This window comes from Rhincodon typus, chromosome 4, assembly GCF_021869965.1.
Source record: "Rhincodon typus isolate 14 chromosome 4, sRhiTyp1.1, whole genome shotgun sequence".
NCBI lineage: Eukaryota > Metazoa > Chordata > Chondrichthyes > Orectolobiformes > Rhincodontidae > Rhincodon > Rhincodon typus.
In genome coordinates, this window is record NC_063335.1 from 115667357 (window position 1) to 115691658 (window position 24302).

At 41.5% G+C, this 24302-nt stretch overlaps 1 protein-coding gene across 1 annotated transcript in view; it reads right to left on the reverse strand.

Moving 5' to 3' along the window:
* Positions 1 to 24302, reverse strand: part of ankrd29 (ankyrin repeat domain 29) — a 55900-nt gene that overhangs the window by 1917 nt on the left and 29681 nt on the right. The window contains exons 7-9 of the mRNA XM_020534137.2: positions 19364 to 19462; positions 11162 to 11257; positions 5769 to 5867 (exon numbers count right to left, since the gene is read on the reverse strand). Of these exons, the coding sequence (XP_020389726.2) occupies positions 5769 to 5867; positions 11162 to 11257; positions 19364 to 19462 (294 nt within the window). The remainder of the gene's footprint in view (positions 1 to 5768; positions 5868 to 11161; positions 11258 to 19363; positions 19463 to 24302) is intronic.

Below are 24302 nucleotides of genomic sequence, written 5' to 3' on the forward strand. Positions count from 1 at the left end.
TACTTAACATGAGTTCTTAAACTCATGTCTTCCACAGCCTTCCTTTCTGACACCCCCACAGTCTTCTGCTTCTGGAGTTTTCATCCCAGGCTCGACTGCTTAGAAACTACTTATAACATCACCTCTATGTTATGAGCCTGTTCCCTTAATGAACCTGGTTCTGGCTCATTTGCGCTCTCTTTTTCACTGGTGAAATTCACTTTCACTAAAATTCACTTCAGCAAACACCTGTGTGTAGGTGGCTAGTTGGTCATTTAAATGAAATTGACATTTTGTGATAACACAGTGTGGAGCTGGAGGAACACAGCAGGCCAGGCAGCATCAGAGGAGTAGGAAAGTTGACATTTCAGGTTGGGACCTTTCTTCAGAAATGGAGGATTTTGTGATGTTGTTTTGAACTTAATACTCAAGATAATGTTTTGACTTTTTTAAAAACATCACAGGTCATATCTTTAAAGAACTGAAAAAAATCAACTTTTTCCCCAACTTTATAACCAAACTATCAAAATAATAATCATAACTCCATAGGCAAAATACTGAAAATGCTGGAAAATGAAAAAAACACAGCGAATCTCAGCATATCTGGGAGTGTCAGCATCTATGGAGACAGAAACAAGAGTTAATGTTTCAAGGTTCATTTGACTTTCTTCTGAACTGAAAGGTGTTGGAAAATAGGTTTGTTTCTCCTTTTGACAAGGCAGAGGAACAGCAAGAGAGCAGACACTGTAGAGGCCCAATGCAAAAGACAAACAGGCTGCTAATAGTGGAGAGTGGAAAAAGATGTAAAAAGTGTGTAAATTAAGGTGTGAAATGGAAAGAATGAGTTCTTGCTACTGTGCAAAGTAACCAAGATACAAACATGACACTGCTCTGAGGAAAGAGAAGGTCAAGAGAATGTACGAAAATGGAGGGCAGACATAAAGCAGCCAATTTCTGACGTTACTGAATTCAAAGTTCGAGGCCTTCGAGTCCTTGAATGGAAAATGAAATGTTGTTCCTCAAGCTTGCATTGTGCTTCATTGGAACATTGCAGCAGGCCTAGGAGAGAAATGTTTACATGACAGCAAGATGGTTTATTGAAATGGCAAGCAACTGGAACGTTTGGACCATTCCTATGGACAGAATGGAGGTGTTCCACAAAATGATCACTTAGTCTCCATCTGGCTTTGCCAATGTGACGGAGTCTGCACTATGCAACTGCAGTAGACTAGATTGAGAGAAGCACAAGTAAAACACTGCTTCACCTGGAATGTGTTTTGGGGGTCTTGGACAGAGAGGAGGAAGGAGATGAATGGGCAAGTGTTACACTTTGAGTGATTGTATGGGAAGGTATCATGGTGGGTGAGGAAACATTAGGCATGGAGGATTGGACCAAGCTGTCATTGATGGAATAGACCCTGCAGAATGGAGACAGAGGAGAGGAAGGGAAGATGTGTTTGATGGTAGCATCCTGCTGGAAGTAACGGAAATGGCAAAGGATGATCCTTTGAATGCAGGGAAAATATGGAAAGAGTGCAAAAAAAGATTTACAAGCATGTTACCAAGACTGGAGGGTTTGAATTATAAGGCAAGGCTTTTTCCCTGGAGCATAGGAGGCTGAGACGTTCATTGTTCACAGAATCCCCACAGTGTGAAAACAGATTATTCGGCCCAACAAGTCCACACCAACCCTCTGAAGAGCATCCCACCCAGATCCATCCCCCTAACCTTGCATTTTCCATGGCTGATGGACCTAACTAACACATCCCTGAACACTTTGGGTAATTTAACATGGCCAATCCACCTAACTTGCACATCTTTGGAGACGTGACTTTATAGAGGCTTATAAAATCTTGAGGGCATAGATAATGTGAATAGACAAAGTCTTTTTCCAAGTGTAGAGAAGTCCAAAACTTTGTTTAAGGTGAGAGGGGAAAGATTTAAAAGGGACCCGAAGGGCAACTTTTTCGCATAGCGGGTGATGCATATATGGAATGAGCTGCCAGAGGAAGTGCCAAAGGCAAGTACAATTACAACATTTAAAAGATATTTCAACAAGTATGTGGATAGAAAAGGTTTAGAGGGATACGGGTCAAATGCAGGCAAATGAGACTAGTTCAGTTTAGGAAACCTGATTGGCATGGACAAGTTGGGCCAAAGGGTCTGTTTCCATGCTGTATGACTCTATGACTCTCTATCTATGACTCTATAACTGAGGAGACTAGTGGGGTGGAAAGTAAGCACGAGTGCAACTCCATTGTTATTCTGGGAAGGAAATGAAGGGGTGAGTACAGAATGTGGGAGTAGGTCCTGTCAACCACAGTAGGGTGGAGAATCCTTGGTTGAGGAAAAAGGCAATCATATTGGAGACAGCCCAGTGGAAGGTGACATCATCAGAACAGATGCAATGAAGATGTAGAAACTGGGAGAATGGAATGGAGTCCTCACAGGAAGCAGGGTGTGGAGGTGTAATCAAGATAACTGTGTGAGTCAGCGGGCTTGCAATGGATATTAGTGGACAGCCAATCCCCAAAAATGGAAACAGTAAAGTTAAGGAGGGAAGGGAAGAACCAGGCATGGACCAAGTGAAGGTGAGAGAAGGGTGGATGTTGGAAGAAAAACTGATGAATTTTTCCAATTCCAGATGAGAACAGGAAGCAGCCCCATCGACGTATCAGAGAAAAAGCTGTGGGTGCAAGCACAAGTAGGACTGCAACAAAGAATGTTTCACATACGCCACAAAAAGAACTGGCTTAACTGAGATTCACATGGTTACCTATGACCACATCTTTGACTTGAAGTAAATGAGATGAGTTATAGCAGAAGTTGCTCAAAGTGAGAACAAGCTCAGCCAGGCAAAAGAAGGTAGTGTTTAATGGAGACTGTTCAGGCCTCATGTTAAGAAGGAAACTGGGAGCCTTTAGACCATTCTGATGATAAGTGGACATATACAGGGACTGTACATTCTTGGTGAAGAGGAGGTGGCTAGGGGCAGAAAACTGTAAATTTAGAACCAACATAAAGCATCAGGAGGATCACAAATGTAAGTGGGAACAGACCGAACAAATAGAGTCAAGGTAGGAAACTGGGGCAGAAACAGACTGAAACAATGAGTCTTTCAGAGCAGTGCTGTTTGTGGATTTTGGGAAGGACATAGAATTGGGCTGCGTGGGTTTGGAGGACTTCTGTCTCCATAGATGCTGCCAGACACGTTGAGTTTCTCCAGCATTCTGTGTTTGTACATAACTCCATGTCCTTTCAGCCATTTTCCTTCGTCCATCTACAACCAGGTAATACTGCAAGAAGTTGTTTATCACAGTGCATGTAGAATCATGTAACACAAAGGAGGTCTTTTGACCCGCTGCACTTATGCTGGCTCTTTGAAAGACCTATGCTATTAGTCCTACTTCGAACTGTCCTGTAATTTTTTTTTTTAAAACTTCAAGTGTATATCCAATTCTACTTTCAAAAGCAAATATTTTAATGATTAATATTTCTACAGCTGGCCTAGAGATTTTCAGGCACAGTACCTGCCTCTGAGTCAGAAACTCCAGGTTCAAGTCCATCTCCAAAGTTTGATTTTTGAGGAAGGTATGATCATATTTTAACCAAAACAGGTTGGCCACCTATCTTCTCCTTTATCCATCTTCTATCCACCTCCCCCTTTCTCCCTATTTATTTCAGAATCCCCTTCCCCTCCCCCATTTCTGAAGAAGAGTCTAGACCCGAAACGTCAGCTTTCCTGCTCCTCTGATGCTGCTTGGCTTGCTGTGTTCATCCAGCTCTACACCTTGTTATCTCAGATTCTCCAGCATTGGCAGTTCCTACTATCTCTTGGCTATTCGTATGCAGTTCCTTTCAATGTACACCAACAAGGAGGAATATATGGGGAAATTCCTCGTCAGCCATCTGAAGGAATGATAATTGGAGCTTCTACCATTACTCTAGATAGCTCCTGACTGCAATATGCCTGGAAAAATATATGTTACTAAAACAGAGGGGAGGTGATGGTTTAGGGGTAACATCACTGGACTTGTAACCCAGAATTTCAGGCTAATGTTACTGTAATATAGGTTTGAATCTCACTATGGCAGATGGAGAAATCTGATATCAGTAAAAAAAAATGGAATTAAAAGCTAATCTATTGGTGACCACTGTCAATTAATGTCCTTTAAGGAAGGAAATCTATTGTCCTTATCAGGTTTGGCCTATATGTGAGTCCAGATCCACAGAAATTCAGTTGACTTTTAACTGCCCAATGGGCAATTATGGATGAGCAATAAATGCTGGCCAAGCCAGTGACACTCACATGCCACAAATGAATATGAAAAATTAGAGGGTTTGGTGGCTGGATGTGGATAAAATTGGTCCTTAACAAGACTAGCTTTAAACCCCATTCCAGCTGAAGTAGATTCGGGTCTTACCTCCTCGCTCTACCTGTGGTAGAGATCGAGGTGCTGTGGGTCAGAATTGCCTCTGGGCTGAGAACTGAATAAAGCAGGCCCAGATTTGCATAGTTGCACTGCCAGTGATCACAAATCAGCTGTAAATTAAGGAAATGGAATCCATTTTGCTAGGCTGGTGAGGGAAATACCCAAGGCAATGTATCTAATCTATAGCTCTGCATCCAGGGAAAGTCTACCACGCGGGTGAAATCTAGTGCTCTTACATCCTGTGTCACTTGTGAAGGAAGTGTTCCTCTTGGTCTAGACAACCACAGTCACTTCTCTGATACAGTTGTGTATTGGAGGTTTGGAATGTCAACTATTAATGTGAAAAAAGTTTGTGGTGTAAAGGTTGAGAGACATGCAGACCTTTATAGATACAAGCAGTGCTGTCAATTCTGTGGTTTGAGGATGGAATTGGAGAGTTTAGTCGAGCAACTGGCTCTGAGATATTGCTCCTGAGCAAGATTCATGTAGATTGTTCACTATATGACCGCTCATTTAGTGCCCTCCTCGTCCAAGTGATCCTGCTCTGCAGTGTCTTTGTTGCTACTCCTACTTTACATTTCTGCCCCTAAGCCACCCCAAAGAGACCACCTATAACTGCTACCTATTTTTGATTCAGCCATGAACAGTGTAACAGTTTTTCAGCTTGCAAGAATGAACATTCCAGAGTGATTAAAACTTACAAAAAAGAAGTCACAGAAATTGACCAGTAGCTTGAAATGAGAAAGCAGGAATTAATCTGTAAAAATAAAATGATCCCTTTAAATAGCACTGGCAGGTGGGCCTTCCTGCTAGCTAGCACATAGCAGGTGAAATACCAGGGCAATCTAATATCTATTGTAGGTCCTGCAGGTAGTGGAGGACCTTCAGTTAATTTAATTATTGCCGCCTTTTGACATATGCTGCTGAAACTTTGATCACTTTCACCAATGATGAAGTTTCTCACAAAAGGTCGCAAATCTGAAATGTTAAATATTTTTCTCTCTCCACAGATTCTGCCGACAGCACATGTACTGCCATAGTTCCAGAAGGCAGCTCACCACCACCACCTTCTCGAGGACAACTACGGATGGGCAATAAATAACACTGCTCATATCCTATGAGTGAGTAACAAAAAGATGCCGTCTGGCCTGCTGTGCATTTCAAACATTTTCAGTTTATATTTCACTAATTGATAGCTTGCTTCCAGCCTGAAATTTGAACGTGCTTCCTGCTTTTCCAATATTGCAATCTTGATAGGCTGGTTAACACCTGAAAAATGAGTTACAGGAAGTTGAATTCCTAGGCCTGGACTTTACAAACATCAGGAAACAGAAGGAAAAGGTAAGTGCCTATTACCGTATTTCTTAGGTTTGGATCTGCTCCAGAATCAATGAGAAGGCCCACCGTTTTGACACTGCCTCCTAAAACTGCAGCATGGAGAGCTGTTGTTCCATTCTATTCATGCAAATAAAAAGTAGTTAATAATCCATTCTGTGTTCAAGGCAACTCAACACAACACTAATTAAATCATAATATGATCTAACAGATCACGTTAAATGATTACTTGTGATCAGCACTACTGCCTCAGAGCGTTAGGGACCCACATTCAATTCCAGCCTTGGGTGACTGTCTGTGTGAAGTTTGCACCTTCTCCCCATGTCTGTGCAGGTTTCTGCCAGGTGCTCCAGTTTTCTCCCAAAGTTCAAAGATGAGCAGGTTAGGTGAATTCGCCATGCTAAATTGCCCGTAGCATCCAGGGATGTGCAGGCTGGGTGGATTAGCCATGGGAAATGCAGGGTTACAGGCATGAGGTGGAGTCTGGGTTCGATTGGGATGCCCTTCAGAGTGTTGGTGCACACTCGATAAGCCGAATGGCCTTTTTCTGCATGTAGAGATTCTATTCTAAAATCACCACCAATGCTGCAAACCTTCTTGACTGGGGAAATATAGCACAGCATAAGGGAATGAGTTCAAGGAGAAAGAAATATATATTGGAAATACATTTTAAATAAGAATAAAATCAAATGAACTTGAAAATGAAGCAAATCATCAACCACACATGCTTATTTTAAACTTGGAATACTTTGAATGTGATTATATAATGTTGATCTATAAGGAATACTTTTGCAAGACTATGTTGCCAACATGGGATTTCATTCCACTGCCAGCTCAAATGAGACAATCAGATGCATGCTGACCACAATTTTCCAAACATTAGTAGTTTTACAATTGTCCCTTCGCAATTAATTCAGTAATCCTTCTTCTGTGGTGTTGTTAGATGTAGCATTCAAGAACCATAACTTCCTAGAAACTATGGGCCAAATTTTTAATTGGTCTAGAGTGATTATGGGTGGACCATCAACCTTCAATCCATTGTTCTAGTTCCCTGCCATGATCGTGACTGTTTTTGAAAAGACCAGTATTGGGCAGCCAATTATCTTGGAAATTAATTCAGAGGTCTGTGATGAAATTCATTTCCAGTAGAGAATCACAGAATTGTTACAGTGCAGGAGGAAGCCATTCAGCACATTGTGTCTGAGCATTTTAGAGCCAAATTCCTGCCTTTTCCCCGATACTCCTGCACGTTGTTTGTATTTAAGTTTTGATCTAATGCCCTCCTGAATGCCTCAATTGAATGTGTCTCTACCATACTTATAGGAGGGTATTCAACCCAAACCACTTGCTGGATGAAATATTTTTTTCTCAACTCACATTTGCTTCTTTTACAAAAGCCTTAAAATCCACATCCTCTGATTCACTTAAGAGCAGGAACAAGTTTCTCCTTCTCTGTCCAGTACATGTAACATTTACAAAACACTGAGTTCCAAGAGTAGTTAGGTGGCAACATTCAATTCTGCCCTGCAAGTTTTTGATTGGTCACAAGAATAGAGGCCACTAAAAAGCTGCGAGGGGCTCAGAAGATCCTCTGAGCCTTAATACTTTAGTGCTGTTGAGAGAGTGGGTTTGAATAGCCCTATGCAGTATTTCCTGTTTACAACTGAGCAAGATTAGATCTCAGGGAACACCCAGAGACATATTTAACTTGGTGAGGTTAGATGTTGGTGAAAAACTGGATTGTGACCAAGAACAGGTCCCTTTACACATCTACAACTTATAGCATCTCACTATTTAAGAAATACTTTGCACATCTGTTTCTTGTACCAAAGTGGATGACCTCACGTCTGTCAACACTATATTCCATCTGACATGCTCTTGCCTACTCCCTAAGCCCATCCAAATCCTCCTGAAGCTGCTTTACATCTTCCTCACAGTACATTCTTGCTTAGCTTTGTATCATCTGCAAATTTGAAAATATTACATTTGGATGCCTATTTTTTTCTCTTGCTCCTTTCTTAAATGGCGAGGGTGGCATTTTCTACCTTCCAAACTATAGGAATGATTCCAGATTCAATAGAATTTTGGAAGATGATCACCAATGCATCGACTATCTCTACAGGCAGCTCCTTCAACATTTTGGGATGTGGATTACAGGTTGTTCTGCTATAACACGTGTTTTGTTAACGCGAATTGGCTATAACGTGATTGATGAATAGTGGGCACTGTTTGGATGAACGCAAACTTTCTGCTGTACAGGTATGCGATTTTCTACAGCAATTTCCCTATAACCCGATTTTCTATGGCAATTTGCTATAACACAATTTTCTATAGCTCAAGGTCACACAAGAACACAACTATCACGTTATAGGAGAACTACCTGTATCAGGTTCTGGGACTTATTAACTTGAAGTACAATTTATTTCTCCAGTACAACTTTTTTATTTGCCAATATTTATTTTCTTCAAATCCTTATTCACCCTAGTTACTTAGTTTTTTAATTCTAGGAGATTTCTAGTATCTTTCTTCGTGAAAACAGACACAAAGTTAACTTCAATTGTCATTTCTTTATTCCCCCATTATAAATTATGCTTAGTACAACACTACTGGATGTGTTTTTTTCTGTTTCACTCTCAGCAGAATGGACCCATTTTTCCTTTTCACACCTATCATTTAAATCTATTTTATATCTCTATTGCCTCTTTACCACCATTAGCATTCCCTTTGTCAGTTACTGTTGGCACCCTCACACTGTTACCATCTATTCCACTTATTCCTCCTTCTCTGTACCAACAGAATATAAAACCCACCATTTCAGTTCTGAGGAAGTGCATCTCGGGCTCAAAACAGTAACTCTTTCTCTTTCCACAGAAAATTTTTTGTTTTTATTTTATATTAGTTAAACATTATTTTTTGCTTAATATATCCATACTGCCTTTCTTTAATTAATCCACATTTGCTCAAGTAACTCTTAATTTTGTCCTGAATTATCATATCTAAAAGCTTCCTCATCACCAAGGTTAAACTGACTGGATTGTAGTTCTTAACTCCTGTAATATTTGTGATTCTTTAGTCCTCAGGCACCACTCCGAGTCTACAGAACAATTTAGAATGTTTCACAATTCAATTAGACATAAAGTAGATGGATTTGGTAAAGCAATAGAAGATTTTAGATTTAGACTTTATTGTCACATGTTGAAAGTGAATTGTTATGTTAAATGACCAATTCTCATTCCTAAATTTATTTCTAATATCTTCTATTTATGAAGTGGACTGTTTATACAACACAATACAATAATGCTACAGAACAGAAACAGGCTATTTGCCCCACCAAACCTGCGTCAATTCCTAAACCTTATTTATACCCGCTACTTATTGCCCATATGTGGTATCTATCTCCTTGTTTGACGCACGTTCATGTGTCTATCAAAATACACCTTATACATTGCTAATGTGCCTGCTTCCACCACCTCCACTGGCAGTGCGTTCCAGGTACCCTGTGTGAAAAACTTTCCCTGCACTTCTCCCCTAAACTTCCCTCTTCTCACCTTGAACCTGTGCCCTCTTGCAGTTGATCTTTCCACCCTAGGTAAAAGCCTTTGACTGTCCACCCTATTTATGTCTCTTCATCCAACCTCTCCTCATAACTAAAACCCTCCAGACTGGGCAACATCCTGGTAAACCTTCTCTGCACCCTCTCCAAAACGTCCACATCCTTCTGGTAGTGTGGCAACCAGAACAGAATGCAAAATTCCAAAAGTAGCCTAACTAAAGTTTTGTATAGCTGTAGCATAACCTGCCAACTTTTATATTTGGTACTCTGGCTGATGAAGGCGTGCCTGCTGTATGCATTCTTGACCATCATAGGCCACTTTCAGGGATCTGTGGACCTGTATGCCCAGATTCCTCTGTATGTCAATGCTCCTAAAGGTTCTGCCAATTATTTTATAACTCGCACCTGAATTTGATCTTCCAAAATGCATCATCTCACATTTGATTGGATTAATTCATCTGACATTTCTCTGCCCAATCTGCAATCTGTCTATATCCCACTGTATTGTATGACAATCCTCGTCACTATCTGCAACTCCACCAATTTTGGTGTCATCCCCAAATGTACCAATCAGAACACCTAACTTTTTCCTCCTGATTGTTTATATATATTGCAAACAACAAAGGTCCCAGCACTATTCCCTGCAGAACACCACGTTACTGATCTCCATTCTGAAAAGCATCCTTCCATCGCTGCTCTCTGTCACCTATGACCAAGCCAGTTTTGTATCCATCTAGCCAGCTCACCCCTGATCCCATGAGAATCTGCCTTCTGTACCAACCTCCCATGAGGTACTTCATTGAATGCTTTACTAAAGTCCATGTATACAACATCCACTGCGCTTCCCTTATCAACCATTCTTACCACCTCCTCAAAAAAATTCAATCAAGTTGGTGCGACTTTCCCCACACAAAATGCTGCCTATCACTGTCAAGTCTATTTTGCTTCCAAATGTAAATAGATCCTGTATCTCAGTACCTTCTCCAACAGCTTCCCCACCACTGACACTAGGTCACTGGCTTGTAATTACCTGGACTATCTCTGTTTCCCTTCTTAAACAAAGGAACAACATCGGCCATTCTCCAATCCTTTGGAACCTCGTCTGAGGTCAAAGAGGATGCAAAGATATATGTTAAGGCCCCAGTTATTTCCTCCCTTGTTTCCCACAGTATCCTTCGATAGGTCCTGAGTGGCCCTGGGCACTTGTTTACCTTAAGGTACCTCAACATCTCTCTTTGGTGAATACCAAATTAAAGTACTCATTAAAGAGCTCACCCATTTCCTCTGGCTCAATACATAACCTTGAGTGGGCCTATTCTTTCCCTAGCTACCATTTGGCTCCTAATACATGTATAAAAGGCCTTGTGATTCCCCTTAACCCTGCTGGCTAAGGACATTTCATAGCCCTTTTTAGCACTCCTAACTCCCTATGTGAACTCCTTGCTAATTTCTCTATATTTTTCAAAGACTTTGTCTGTTTTTAATTGCCTAGACCTTAGGTATGTTTCCCTTTTTTGACTAAGCTGATAATTTCTGTCATACAAGGTTCCTGAATCCTGCCATTGCTGTCCTCCATTTTAACAGGAACATGCCTATCCTGCACTTTAATCAATTGGTCCTTAAATAATCCGACATGTCAGATATGGGTTTACCCTCAGTTGTTCTCAATCTACATTCTCTAATTCTTACCTAATTCATTTATAGTTGGCCTTCCCCCAATTTAACACCTTCATCCGAGGTCCACTTTTGTCCTTATTCATTAATATCTGAAAACTTAAGGAATTATGGTCACTATTCCAAGATGCTCCCCCACTTAAACTTTCTTGCAGCAACACTGACATAATAATATTCCAGTTTTTACCTTAAGAATTCCCAGTGAAGGAGAACATGCTAGTAACTCTCGGACAACTTCAATAAAACCCTTGTAAGCAGCTTTGAATAAAGGTGTTGAGCCATCCTTTGAAAAGAATAATTATTTGTCATTTGTTAGTACACAACATGAGTATTGATGAGAAAAATACACATTTTGTTGAACTGTTCATCTTGCACTGATCAGAATAATTTAGCATGAAATATCAAAGTAAGAGAAAACAATATTTATACTGTATGAGAGGAAAGTGATGATTGGTTGGAAACAGAAGTTTGATTGGTAGAGGATGAACCAGCTAATGATGACTGACAATTAACTGCCATGCTTTGTTTAAATTTTAAACAAGATAGGCTGATACTAATGGGCCAAGGCATTGCCCTGAAAATGAAACAAACAATGGCTGTTACTTATTTTGCTAACTTGAAATAGACTCAATTTGTGTACATGTTCTTTCTGTCTGCAAAGAACAAGATCCTATATATGAATGTATGTACCTTCCAGTACATACAAGTGCCTACATTGTGACTGACAATCCTAATTAGTTGTCAGCACAACTGTTTGCAAGGTCAGGAAAATGCATTAAAGGTTGTCCAAGGACAAAGGCACAGATGCATGGCAAACCATTACCTGCAAGTTCCATTGCAAGCTGCACACCATCCTGCCTTGGAACTAGAATGTTGTTCTTTTATAATTACTTGGTCAAATTGCTGGAACTCTCCCATTAACGGAATTCCTTCCCTAACAGCAATGTTGATGTACCTATACCACAGCAATTCAAGAAAGCAGTTCACTGCCACCTTCTCGAGGCAAATGGTGATGGGAAATAAACAGTAGCCTAGCAACCTGAATGTATAAAAATGATGTGCATCACAAGTATCATGTTCCTATTTGTCAGTAGAAGAGCTACATTTCTTTTAAACTGGTCGATAATCTTTATATCTTTGAACTGATCCCCACATGAGAGTTTACTGTTCAACATAATGCCTTCTTGCATCAGGCTTCAAATTAAGTTACATTGAGACCAGATTCAGCCTTTCAGCCGTGTGCCTTTATTTTGATCATGGTCAAATCTATCTACCTCTTGGCAGTATAACCCTTAAAATTGTTGCCTAACAAAGTCTATAAATCTCAGTTTTTAAGTGTTTATTTGACATCCATTTCACAATGACACTTTGAGAGATAGGTTCCACGACCTTTGTATAAAATAGTAGTTCCTAACAGCACACCTAATTTTAAGATTACAATCAGAGATAGTAGGAACTGCAGATGCTGGAGAATCCAAGACAACAAGGTGCAGGGCTGGATGAACACAGCAGGCCAAGCAGCATCATAGGAGCAGAGAGGCTGACGTTTCGGGCCTAGACCCTTCATCAGAAAAGGGGGAGGGGAAGGGGGTTTTGAAATAAATAGGGAGAGAGTGGGAGGCGGATAGAAGAGGGATAGAGGAGAGGATAGGTGGAGAGGAAACAAACAGGTCGAAGAGGCGGGGATGGAGCCAGTAAAGGTGAGTGTAGGTGGGGAGTTAGGAAGGGGATAGGTCAGTCCAGGGAGGACGGACAGGTCAAGGGGGCGGGATGAGGTTGGTCGGTAGGAGATGGAGGTGCAGCTTGAGGTGGGAGGAGGGGATAGGTGGGAGGAAGAACAGGTTAGGGAGGCAGGGACGAGCTGGACTGGTTTTGGGATGCGGTAGGGGGAGGGGAGATTTTGAAACTTGTGAAATCCACATTGATACCATTGGGCTGCAGGGTTCCCAAGCGGAATATGAGTTGCTGTTCCTGCAACCTTCGGGTGGCATCGTTGTGGCACTGCAGGAGGCCATGATGGACATGTCGTCTGAGGAATGGGAGGGGGAGTTGAAATGGTTCGCGACTGGGAGGTGCAGTTGTTTATTGCGAACCGCGCGTAGGTGTTCTGCAAAGCGGTCCCCGATTCTCCGCTTGGTTTCCCCGATGTAGAGGAAGCCACACCGGGTACAGCGGATGCAGTATACCACATTGGCAGATGTGCTGTTTTGGACTCTGTCCTTCAGAGAAAATGGTTTCTATCTACCCTACAAGATCTTTTAACCTGAACTGCATTATTACATATGTGTTCGGCATATTTACTTTGCTGAGGAACTAATTGAATTCCTCTGCCAACATGGACTTCCAAGGTCCCTGTGATACTCATCTCCAACCTCACTGAAGATTTCTCTGAAGATACAGAAGCTTACCCTGTGCTTTAGCCATGCATGTCTGCAGCTCTTAATGGATGGAGTAACAGGCAGAAGGGAATTCTCTTCCTGGAGCATGGCATCAATAGGTAATTCCATCAAGATTACACTCAGATAACAGCACAGTCAGAACCAATGGCCCCCTGAAGCATTCATGGCCACAAAAAATGGCCACAATGTCCCCAAAAAATTGCATTCCCTAAGTTTAAGTGACATGATCTCTCTGTTAGCTCACACTCACAAGGGCATCACTCAGTCTAACTGTGCCACTTCACAGGCACCTGACAAAGGGTCATTGCCTGCACGCCTCAAGATCCCATACATGATGTGCACTCAAGGGCTCATGCCCAATTCATGCTTCAAACTAATAACTTTTCCTGGGCACTGCAATTCCTACTTACTTTCTGGGGATGGCTCATGACTTTACGTTGTTACGCATTCTCACAAAAGTGCCCCTGTATCTTTTGCCACTACATTTCTCTTTATCTTTTTGCAGGACAAGCTCACCCACAACTGCAGAGAGGGCCTGGATTAGCAGAAAGGTGCTGAATATAAAGATCCTTACCCGCTTTGAGGAACAGGCACAGGCTGGTTGGAAAGATCAAGAGTTTACATGTAGCAAGTTGGAGACATGAACAGCCCAGGAAGTGACATTGCTTTCTGTCCTTCTCAGCTGTGCATGAAGGCAAACGTATTAGTTTGCATGAGATATTCTGTATCTTTACCAAAAGCTCCTTTATCTTTTCTATGGACACCATCAGTACCAAGGACACATATACAATGAAAGACGCTGGAGCCCCTCTACTCTAGCACCATCTCAGAGGACAAGGCCGCTGAATCCTTAGAGGGCCCACCTCCAAGGTAATCATCTGCACAGAGTCAGTTACATCAATGGTTGCACTATTTAGATTAGACTCAGTGATATAATCTAGTGAGCAAATCAGAGACACAGGTCCACAGCCCATGGAAGAAGGAACGCTCTCATACTCAGAGGACTGCCAGAAACCTGATGCCTGCAGAGCCCTGAAGACCCTGACACTGTCAACCTGCAGAAAGAGGCAGGGGAACACCAGGCAGGTGTAACAGAGGTTCTCACAGACCTGAGTAGATGGATAAGTCCGCCCGTGTTTTCACTACTGTAACGGTTCCAGAAGGCAAGTGATTGGCTCCATCCTTGGAAAGGTTGGAGGCCACATTGTAGATCCAATCCAACAGAATGCTCAGTGGCTGCCAGTTATGTGCTTAGGTCTGGACTCCATTACTCTAGCCATGGGTACTCAGCATCATTGGCAAAGTGAGACATCTCAGTGTCACTCCAAGTGGCAGCATGATGCTAGAAGGCAACCACAGGGAGATGAAATAGTCAGGTACCCACGGCAGCATATTCTCAGAACATTCCAGAGATGTCCTGTCACTCCATCTTCCCTCTATCAGTGACCACAATGCCTCCAGCAGCTGAGGCTAAGAAAAATGTACTTGCACCTGTACCGGATACTCTTAACAGGCCTGTACTGTCTAGGGCCAGAGCCAAAGACGTTGTCTACCAAACGCTTCAAAATCATATGGGCATTTCAGTCAACAAGTTGCTGTGATAGTCAGACCCGCACTCATATATACCCATGGTGTGACAGTCAGACCTGCACTGAGATATACCCCAGGCGTGACAGTCGGACCCGCATTCAGATATACCCCAGGTGTGACAGTCGGACCCTGACTCAGATATACCCCAGGTGTGACAGTCGGACCCGCACTCAGATATACCCCAGGTGTGACAGTCGGACCTGCACTCAGATATACCCCAGGTGTGACAGTCGGACCTGCACTCAGATATACCCCAGGTGTGACAGTCGGACCTGCACTCAGATATACCCCAGGTGTGACAGTTGGACCTGCACTCAGATATACCCCAGGTGGGATAGTCAGACCCGCACTCAGGTATACCCCAGGTGTGATAGTCGGACCGGCACTCAGATATACCCCAGGTGTGATAGTCAAAGCCGCACTCAGATATACCCCAGGTGTGATAGTTGGACCTGCACTTAGATATAGTGGGGGGATGGGGAGCAAAGTACAAACTATGTTTGTATATTGGTGGTATAGGTGTTCAATCAATGTATACTGCACTTTTTAAAATGTATGTTTACTTCCACTGTTCTCATGTCTGTTGTAATCTTATTTATACCAATAGAAGCTAAGAACGTTCTTGAAAGATGTGGAGCATTCTCCACCATCAAAAGGTAAATTGACTGACTAGAGATCACTCAACTGTCACCTATTGTTGAAGACTGGAGTCAAGGTGCTCCAGATTACTCTTGGGGACATAGATGTTAACAACAGTATTTAGGGGAGAAATCAGGTCTTAAATGTTCAATTGGGAGGATCATACTCTCGCAACTTATTGGAGAGATTACAGAATCAGTCATGAATTTACAGACCCCAAGAGGAAAAGGTTAAGTCCATGTCTGGGGTTCTTAAAGCCATGCTATAAATTATAAGCTTGTGGTGTTGGCAATGGCCAAATCACACGTCAAAATCTTATCACTGTGAGCCAAGTGGAACAAACAGCTCAAAACTTCATAGCTCATGGAAGTAGTAGTTTGTCAGTGAGGATATTCAGGAATCGTAAGGATACAGTGAAGGATCATTCTGCAACACTATGTAGGGATTGTAATGGTGTAAGGTGCGTAAGGGGCAGTCTCAGGATATGGGAGAACTCAGTAGTATTCACTAGGAAGGGTGCATCCTGATGTGACTCACATCTACTTTACTGAAAATTTTGAAGTAACTATGCAGGAGTGTCCTGGTTGAATAAGTGCCCAATGTATCACAGCTGCTTTAGTGATAATCAGAATGTGTTGGTCCAAGGCAAGGTTTACGCATGCACGTTTGCTTTTACAGAGCTGAGGATATCAGAATCAAACTATAAAGGAAAAGTCATACATTATTGCATGACTAAAGCAAATGAAAATCCAATTCAACCCTTGAAGAGTCTTTCATATAACAAGCAGAAGATTGATAGCCAACTGTATAAATGAAAGCATAGCATAAAGAAAATGTCACTGACAGCTCAGGCATCCTGGAAATGGGTCATTATAAGATTGTTACTCTCTCTGGATCTGCAGGGTATTACCCTGTCTCCTTCATAGTAATTAGGAGTAGATGTGGACCATTCAGCCCTTTGAGTCTGCTATGCCATTCAATGAGATCATGGCCTGTCTGATAATCCTCCACTTTCTGCCTTTGATTCCTTTACTAATTAAAAATCGGTCCATCTTATTCTTGAATATACTTAACAACTAAATCTCCATATTCCCTCTGCAAAGAGGAATTGCACAGATTCACTACTCTCTGACAGGAAGTGTCATTTACTAACTTATTCCCCTTACTCTAAGATGACATCCTCTTGGCCTAGTCGCTCTCAAAATGGGAAACAACGTCTCCATATCTATCTACCATGTCAAACCTGCTAAGAATCTTCATGTATATTTAAATAAGGTCACATCTCATTCTTCTAAACCTCCATGAATACAAACCCAACCTACTCAACCTCTTCTCACAAAAAAAATCCCTCCGTTCCCAGTTTCAGCCCAGTTAACCTTCTCTGAACTGCCTGCAATGCCAGTACATCTTTCCTTAGGTGTGAGAACCAAACTGTTCTCAGTATTCTAGGTTTGGTTGTGTGGTCAGGTATCTGAACCATTGAGTTTCCTGATTATCAAATATTAATTAGGAAGCTGAAACAAATTTCATAGAGCTGTGCAATCAGTGAGATGCAAAGATATGCATATTATGTTCTTTCCATCTGATGACCAGCATTTCGACTTGCTTTTTGAGGAGTGAGAACTTAATTGCTAAAGTTTATCTCAACAGCAAGATTCTGGTTCTGGATTCTGCCTAAATCATGTCATCACAGCTGCCATTACTGTTGCAATTTCTGGGAGCAGAAAATTGCTCTCATTGTCTCTGCATCCACTCTACTAAAATCTTTCATAATATTAAACACCTCTATTAGATCATTCCTCAGAATTTCTTTCAAGAGAAAAAGTGACCTAGTCTTTCAAACCTTTCCTGATATGTAAAGCTATGCATTTTGATATCATCTTTGTAAATCTTTCCTGCAAACTCTCCAGTGTCTCTATATCCCTTTTGATAATGTCACAGCCAGAAATGTAGATAGCACTCTAAATTTGGTCTGACCAAATTTAATACAGGCGCTTTTTTATTCTGTAGTGAAATGTGAGCACTTCTGCCAAGACCAGAAGTTGTTTTCCATCCCTAAATGCTCCCTGAACTAAGTTGTTTACTGGACCATTTCACAGGGCAGTTAAGAGTCAACCACATCATTGTGGGTCTGGAGTCACAGGTGTACCTAAGGATGCGTATATCCTTCCTCAAAGTGCATTAGTGAACCAGATGGTTTTTATGACAATGAACAGTGATTTCACTATTGTTATTAGGCTACCTTTTGATTCCAGATTTTATTAATCCATTTTTATTCATAGAATTTAAATTCTATCAGCTGCCAAGGAGAATTTGAACCCCTGTCCCCAGGACATTAATCAGGTCCACTAGTAATCCAATGAAATTAACACTAACCATTCTAATAACTATAGCTTTCCTACTTTACACTTCTATCCCTCCAGAAATGAAGTCTAGTTTTTTTTAATAAGTTATTTCATATGAAGTGAGTGTTGGTGGCAAGCCAACATTTGTTGCTCATCCCTGATTGCCTTTGAGAAGGTGGTAGTGAGCTGCTTTCTTTCAGAGGTACTTGGTGCATCATTGAGGGGTTTATCATGGTGAAGGGAGTGCTCCCTGAAAGTTACAAAATGGCAAGAGAAGGAGGCAGTGGACCTATTGTGGTTTCCAGATTATATAGAATTTTATCAGTATCAGGGAATGTGGAGACAGCCTTCCTGATCAGAGGCTAACTGAAGTTCTGAAGTGTCCAATTAAGGACAAAACAACACTGCTGCGGAGACTTTACCAGTGGATAGCATGCTCGCTGCTAAGTGCAGAGACCACTGAGTAAAACTAGGTGATCTCCCTGTGGGGTTAGTAAGAACTGTCGATGCTGGAGTCAGAGATAACATAGTGAGGAGCCGGAGGAACACAGCAGGTCAGGCAGCATCAGAGGAGCAGGAAAGCTGACGTTTCGGGTCGGGACCTTTCTTCAGAAATGGGGGAGGGGGAAGGGAGCTCTGAAATAAATAGAGAGAGGAGGGGTGGGGCTGGGGAAAGTAAGTAGGATGGTGATAGATGAATGCAGGTAGGCAGTGACCTTACTTCAGTGTAGAACTTTAACTTTTTGATCAGTTCTGTCCTTTTCCACAACTATTTTAAAACCAGTGGAATTATAATCACTTTCCCCAAAGTGCTCCCCCACTGACACCTCAGTTACTTATTTCCCAACAGAAGGTCAAGTATTGCTCCTTCTCTAGTAGGTACATCCGCATACTGAATAAGAAAGTTTTCTTGTACACTTAACAAATTCCTCCCCATCCAAGCTCTTAACACTACGGCAGTCCCAGTCTATGTTCGGAAAGTTGAAATCAAAAAGTCAAGGACTGTTAGTGTTTAAATAAAGGATGACAATGGTGATGGGATACCAGCCTCTGTGGAGCTATTTAAATAATATTCATCTTCTTCATATTAATAAGATACAAACATTCTTATATGCTGTATGACTCTATGAATTTATAAGCATCCAAGAAATAAGCCATTGGCTTGGTATCTCTGTATTCACAACAAGGGCACAATCATCAGTGAACTAAAACTCCCAGACAAGTTTTTCAAAGAGTTTATGTTTAGATTACAAATTGGTACTGATTATGCAATTTTCCATCCACCCTGAAGACAGTCTTGGAGGGTGGCAACTCTCCTGACATGGATGTTAAACCATTGTTCACTACTCCAGTCCCATTCACCAAAACTTACCATATGTTTTCTGTTGAAAATGTTAACAAAGAGAGAGGTCTAACCTTGCGAGCAGTATCTGAATTAGCTCCCCACTGGAGCAATAGCTTTACAACATCATTGTGTCCCATCTGTGCTGCTATCCACAATGGAGTTGTTAGATCCTAAACAAAATCAATAAAGAGATTTTAGGACAGGCTTTTCCAAAGAGCTGGCTCTTGAGAAGAAGAGAAGATTGGAGAGGTTTAGGAAGAGAATTTCAAAGCTTTCTCTGAGACAGCTAAAATCTTGGTTGATAATTGTACGGTTAAAACCATTGATAATGAACAAGAGGCCGGAACTGGACGAATGTATAGTACTTGGACAATGGTAAAATTGGAGATTACAGACTGAGGAAGGGAGTGAGGCCATGGACAAGTATGAAATTTAAATTTAAGCCATTGTAAGACTGGGAATGAATGTTAGGCAGTGAGCACAGAAGTGCTAGGAGTGAACAGATGTTGAATAAATCTAAATTTATGAACTGATGGAAAGCCAACCAAGAGTGCACTGGACTGAAGGTAACAAAGTCATTTTTATGTAACAATGATATTTGTTTAATGTTTTATGTGGATAGATTATGAGCTAGATATTAGTTTTTAGATTTTAGTTGAAAAGATAACAGGTAATGTGAATGGGCCATAAGGTGGCAGGTGAAGTATAGTATAACAAAGTGTGAGGTTATTTATTTTAATGGTAAGAACAGAATAGCAGATTTTTTTAAAAAGGCATGAAACATTGAAATGTTGATGTTCAGAAAGATTTGGATATACTCATACAATGAATACAAAATTAACAAAGTTAACTTTACAGAGAATTACAGCAGTGTTACAACGCAGAAGGAGTCTGTTTGGCCCATTGTGCTTGCACTGATGGGCAAATGAGCATCATTACCTAGTGCCAATCTCCCACTTTTTCATACCCATACCCTTGCACATTATTTAGATAAAAATAATCATCCAATGCCTCAGTTGTACTTGCCTCCACCACATTTCCAAGCAGTGCATTCCAGATCCTAACTACTGACTCAGTGAAAAAGATTTTCCTTACTTCATTTGCGTATCACCTTAAATCTATATCCTCTTGTTCCTTTTATGAGCAGAATAAGATGAGCTTATAACAACAACAGTTTCATAGTCATCATTAGAATTTTAATTCCAGATTTAATTGAATTCAAATTCCACCATCTGCTGTGAGTGAGATTTGAACACAAGCCTGAGATCATTATCCTGACTTGCTAGTTCAGCAAAAATACTGCTAGGCTATTACCTTCCCTGATAAGCCTTTTCTGCACTCTCCCTATTGCAAGAGCATCGTTCCTTAGATAAAGAGACCAAAACTGCACACAATATTCCAGGTATGGTCTTACCACGCCCAAGTATAATTGCAGCAAGACATCCTTACTCGTGAACTCATATCCTCTCTCTGTGAAGGCCATCATACCAATTGCCTCTTAACCACCTGCTGGTGTATGAGAACCCCACTCTCAATTCATAGCCACTCAGATAATAATCTGCCTTCCTATTTTTGCTCCTAAAGTGGATAACCTCACATTTATACACATTATACTTCATCTTTCTTTCGTTCATTCACAGGATGTGGGCGTTGCTGACTAGGTCAGCATTTATTGCCCATCTCTAATTGCCCAGAGGAAGGGCATTTAAGAGTCAACCACATTGCTTGGGGTCTGGAGTCACATGTAAGCCAGACCAGGTAAGGTTGGCAGTTTCCTTCCCAAAGGACATTAATGAACCAGGTGGGTTTTTCCAACAATCATGAACATTATTAGACTCTTACTTCCAGATTTTTTTTACTGAAATCAAATTCCACCATCTGCCATGGCAGGATTTGAACCCAGAACCCCAGAATGTTGCTTGGGTCTCTGGGTTATTAGTCTAGTGATAATACCACAAGGCCATTACCTCCCCATTCTGCCATGCATTTGCCCACTCATCAACTCCATGACTTACATTCATGAAGAATTCCAATAGATTTGTCAAGCATGATTTCCTTTTTGTAAATCTGTGCTCAATCTGTCTAATCCTGTCACTGTTTTCCAACTGCTCAGCTATTAAATATTTTATAATTGACCGTAGCATTTTCCTCACTATCCATGCGCCCTTTAAATGTTTGCCGTTGTCTTTCCACCATCACCACTTTAAATAATGTCCCCAATCGATCACAGCCAACTCGCACCTCACCTTAAGTTTCCTCTCAATAGATTCAGGACCCTATTCTCAGAATCCAGTAGGTCTCTCTTCATCTTAATGAGGAATTCTCTCATATTATTGCCGCTCATCCCCTGGGAGCCTCACACAATTAGAGTGCTGTTGCATTACACAATACCCAGTCTTGTTGATTCCTCAACATATTGGTCCACAACACCATCTTACATACATTCAAAGAATTCCTTCTCTAGTTGCTAATTTGATTTGCTCAATCTTTATGCAGATTAAGTCACCCATAATTACAAATGTTCCTTTTTTGCATGTATCCTTAATTCCCTGTTTAATGCCATTCCCAACATCACCCCTGCACTGTGGGGGTTTATACACAACTCTGACCAACGTTTTTTGCCTCTTGCTGTTTCTCAGCTCTATTCATACAGAGTTCACATCATTGGAGCTAATATCCTGCCTCACTGTTTTTACATTACTTGTCTTGTTCCCATTATTTTTCACTGTGGCTCCAATTGATCCTGGCACTTGATTTCTCTTCCTATCACTTGTCTTATTCCCCTTCTTCACCGTTTGTTCTTGCCCTTGATTTCCCTTCCTTTGACTCATTGTATAGGTTCCCACACCCCTGCCATTTTAGATTAAAACCTCCCCAACCACTCTACGAAATACATCCCCAAGGACATCCGTCCTGGTCCTGCCCCGGTGTAATCTGTCCAGTTTGTATTGATTCCCCCCTCACCCAGAACCAGGCCCATCTCACCATCTCTTCAGCCATGTGTTCATCTGATATATCCTGCTATTTCTATTCTGACTAGCATGTGACACTGGCACTAATCCTGAGATCACTACTGTTATGTTTGTAGTTGGGGTGCTACTCCTTTAAGAGAACTGGTCAGCTGACTCGTGAGGCGCAGAGCTGGGGGTTCAGTCTAGAGCCAGCTGTAGAGGTGTGAGCATCTAAAATAAAAGTGTTAAAAACTGAAAGAACTGCGGATGCTATAAATCAGGAACAAAAACAGAAATTGCTGCAAAAGCTCACCAGGTCTGGCAGCATCTGTGGGGAGAAATCAGAGTTAATTTTTCGGGTTCAGCAAAACTCCTCAGTTCTGAAGAAGGATCACTCGACCCAAAACATTAACTCTGATTTCTGTCCCCAGGTGCTTCCAGAGCTGGTGAGCTTTTCCAGCAATTTCTGTTTTTGTTTGTGTTTAAAATAAAGTATTCCTCTTCAGGATTTTACCTGCGCCTCCCTTGTGTACAATTCCTGGTTCCCAGCTAATTAAGCAAAACTTAACAACTATCTTTGAGACCCTACCTTTCAACTTACTTCCCTATATTTTGATTTTAGGACATCTTCTCTGTTTTTACATACGTCATTTGTACCAATGTGTATCATGATTACTGGCTGTTCACCGTTCCCCTCCAGAATATCCTGTAGCAGCTTGGAGACATCCTTGATCCTAGCACCAGGGAGGCAACATACCATCCTGGAGTCTGATTTGCGGTCTCAGAACCACCTGTCTGTTCCCTTACAATTGGATCCCCTGTTGCTGTTGCATTCCAGTACGCTTTACTCTTCCCCTTTGCAGCAGAGCCAACCATGGTGCAATGAATGTAGCTGTTACTGCTTTCATCTGAGAGGCTATTTTCCTCAACAGTATCCAAAGCAATGTATCTGCTTTGCAGGGGAATGGTGACAGGAAACTCCTACACTGCCTGCCTGATCCTATTGCTCTTCCTGGTGATCACCCATTCCCTCCCTGTCCATGAAGTCTTAGTTTGTGGTGTGACACCCTCCCTACATATGCTATCATGATACTTTCCATCTCACGGATACTACACAGTAATCCTAACCAGTGCTCCAGTTCTGAAGTCTGGGTTTCTAGGAGCTGCAGCTGGAGATACTTTCTGCACATATGCTGGTCCCGGACACTAGAACGGTGTCTGACTTCCTACACAGAGCAGGAAGAACACAGTTTTCAGCTTTCTGTCATGACTTACCCTTTAAATTGAGCCTTTTCAATTAATATCAACTTCTCTTGGGCCCTTATTCCCTCGTCCTTGTTTCTGTAGAACGTAATCTTTACACACTGTAAGCCGCAAAAAAAAAAGCAAAAGGAAAATCCATCATTTCCCTCTGCACTGAATTCCCACTATGCTCCAAATTTCCAGAGACGCACACCGTGTCTCATTCGGAATGAGTTCTCTGCCACTGCTCATAGAAAGCTTGCTATTATTGTAATAGCAAAAACTCAAAAAAGATCAACCGTGGTTAACAAAGAAAGTTCTGGATGGCATTGTTGGGTCTACCTACAGCCCATAGACTGTAGTGGTTCAAGAAGACAGCTCATCACAAGTGCAGATCCAGATTCCTTTTAAACGAGTTGAGGGCTTCTGCCTTAACCATCAAACTGAGACCACAGTTAAGATCCCTACCATCCTCTGGGTTAAAAGATTTCCTTTCTAATCTTTCCAACAATCACCTTAAATCTGTGCCTCTCCTCCAGGAAAAAAAAGGTCCCTCATTATTTAGTACATGTCAATTAAGTGTTTGATCAAATGAGGCATAAAGGTGCTCAAGGTCAATTCAAAATCAAGGAAATAACTCTCTATTCACAGTTATACCTATCACAATGCAAGATGGCTGTGCTCATTCTTAATGTCCTAGCCCAACCATCATTAGCTGGTTCATCAATGATCTGCCTTCTATCAGAGACCAGAAGTAGGAATGATCTCTGATTGCACAGGGTGGAATCCCATTCTTAACTTTGCAGTTACAAGGGCA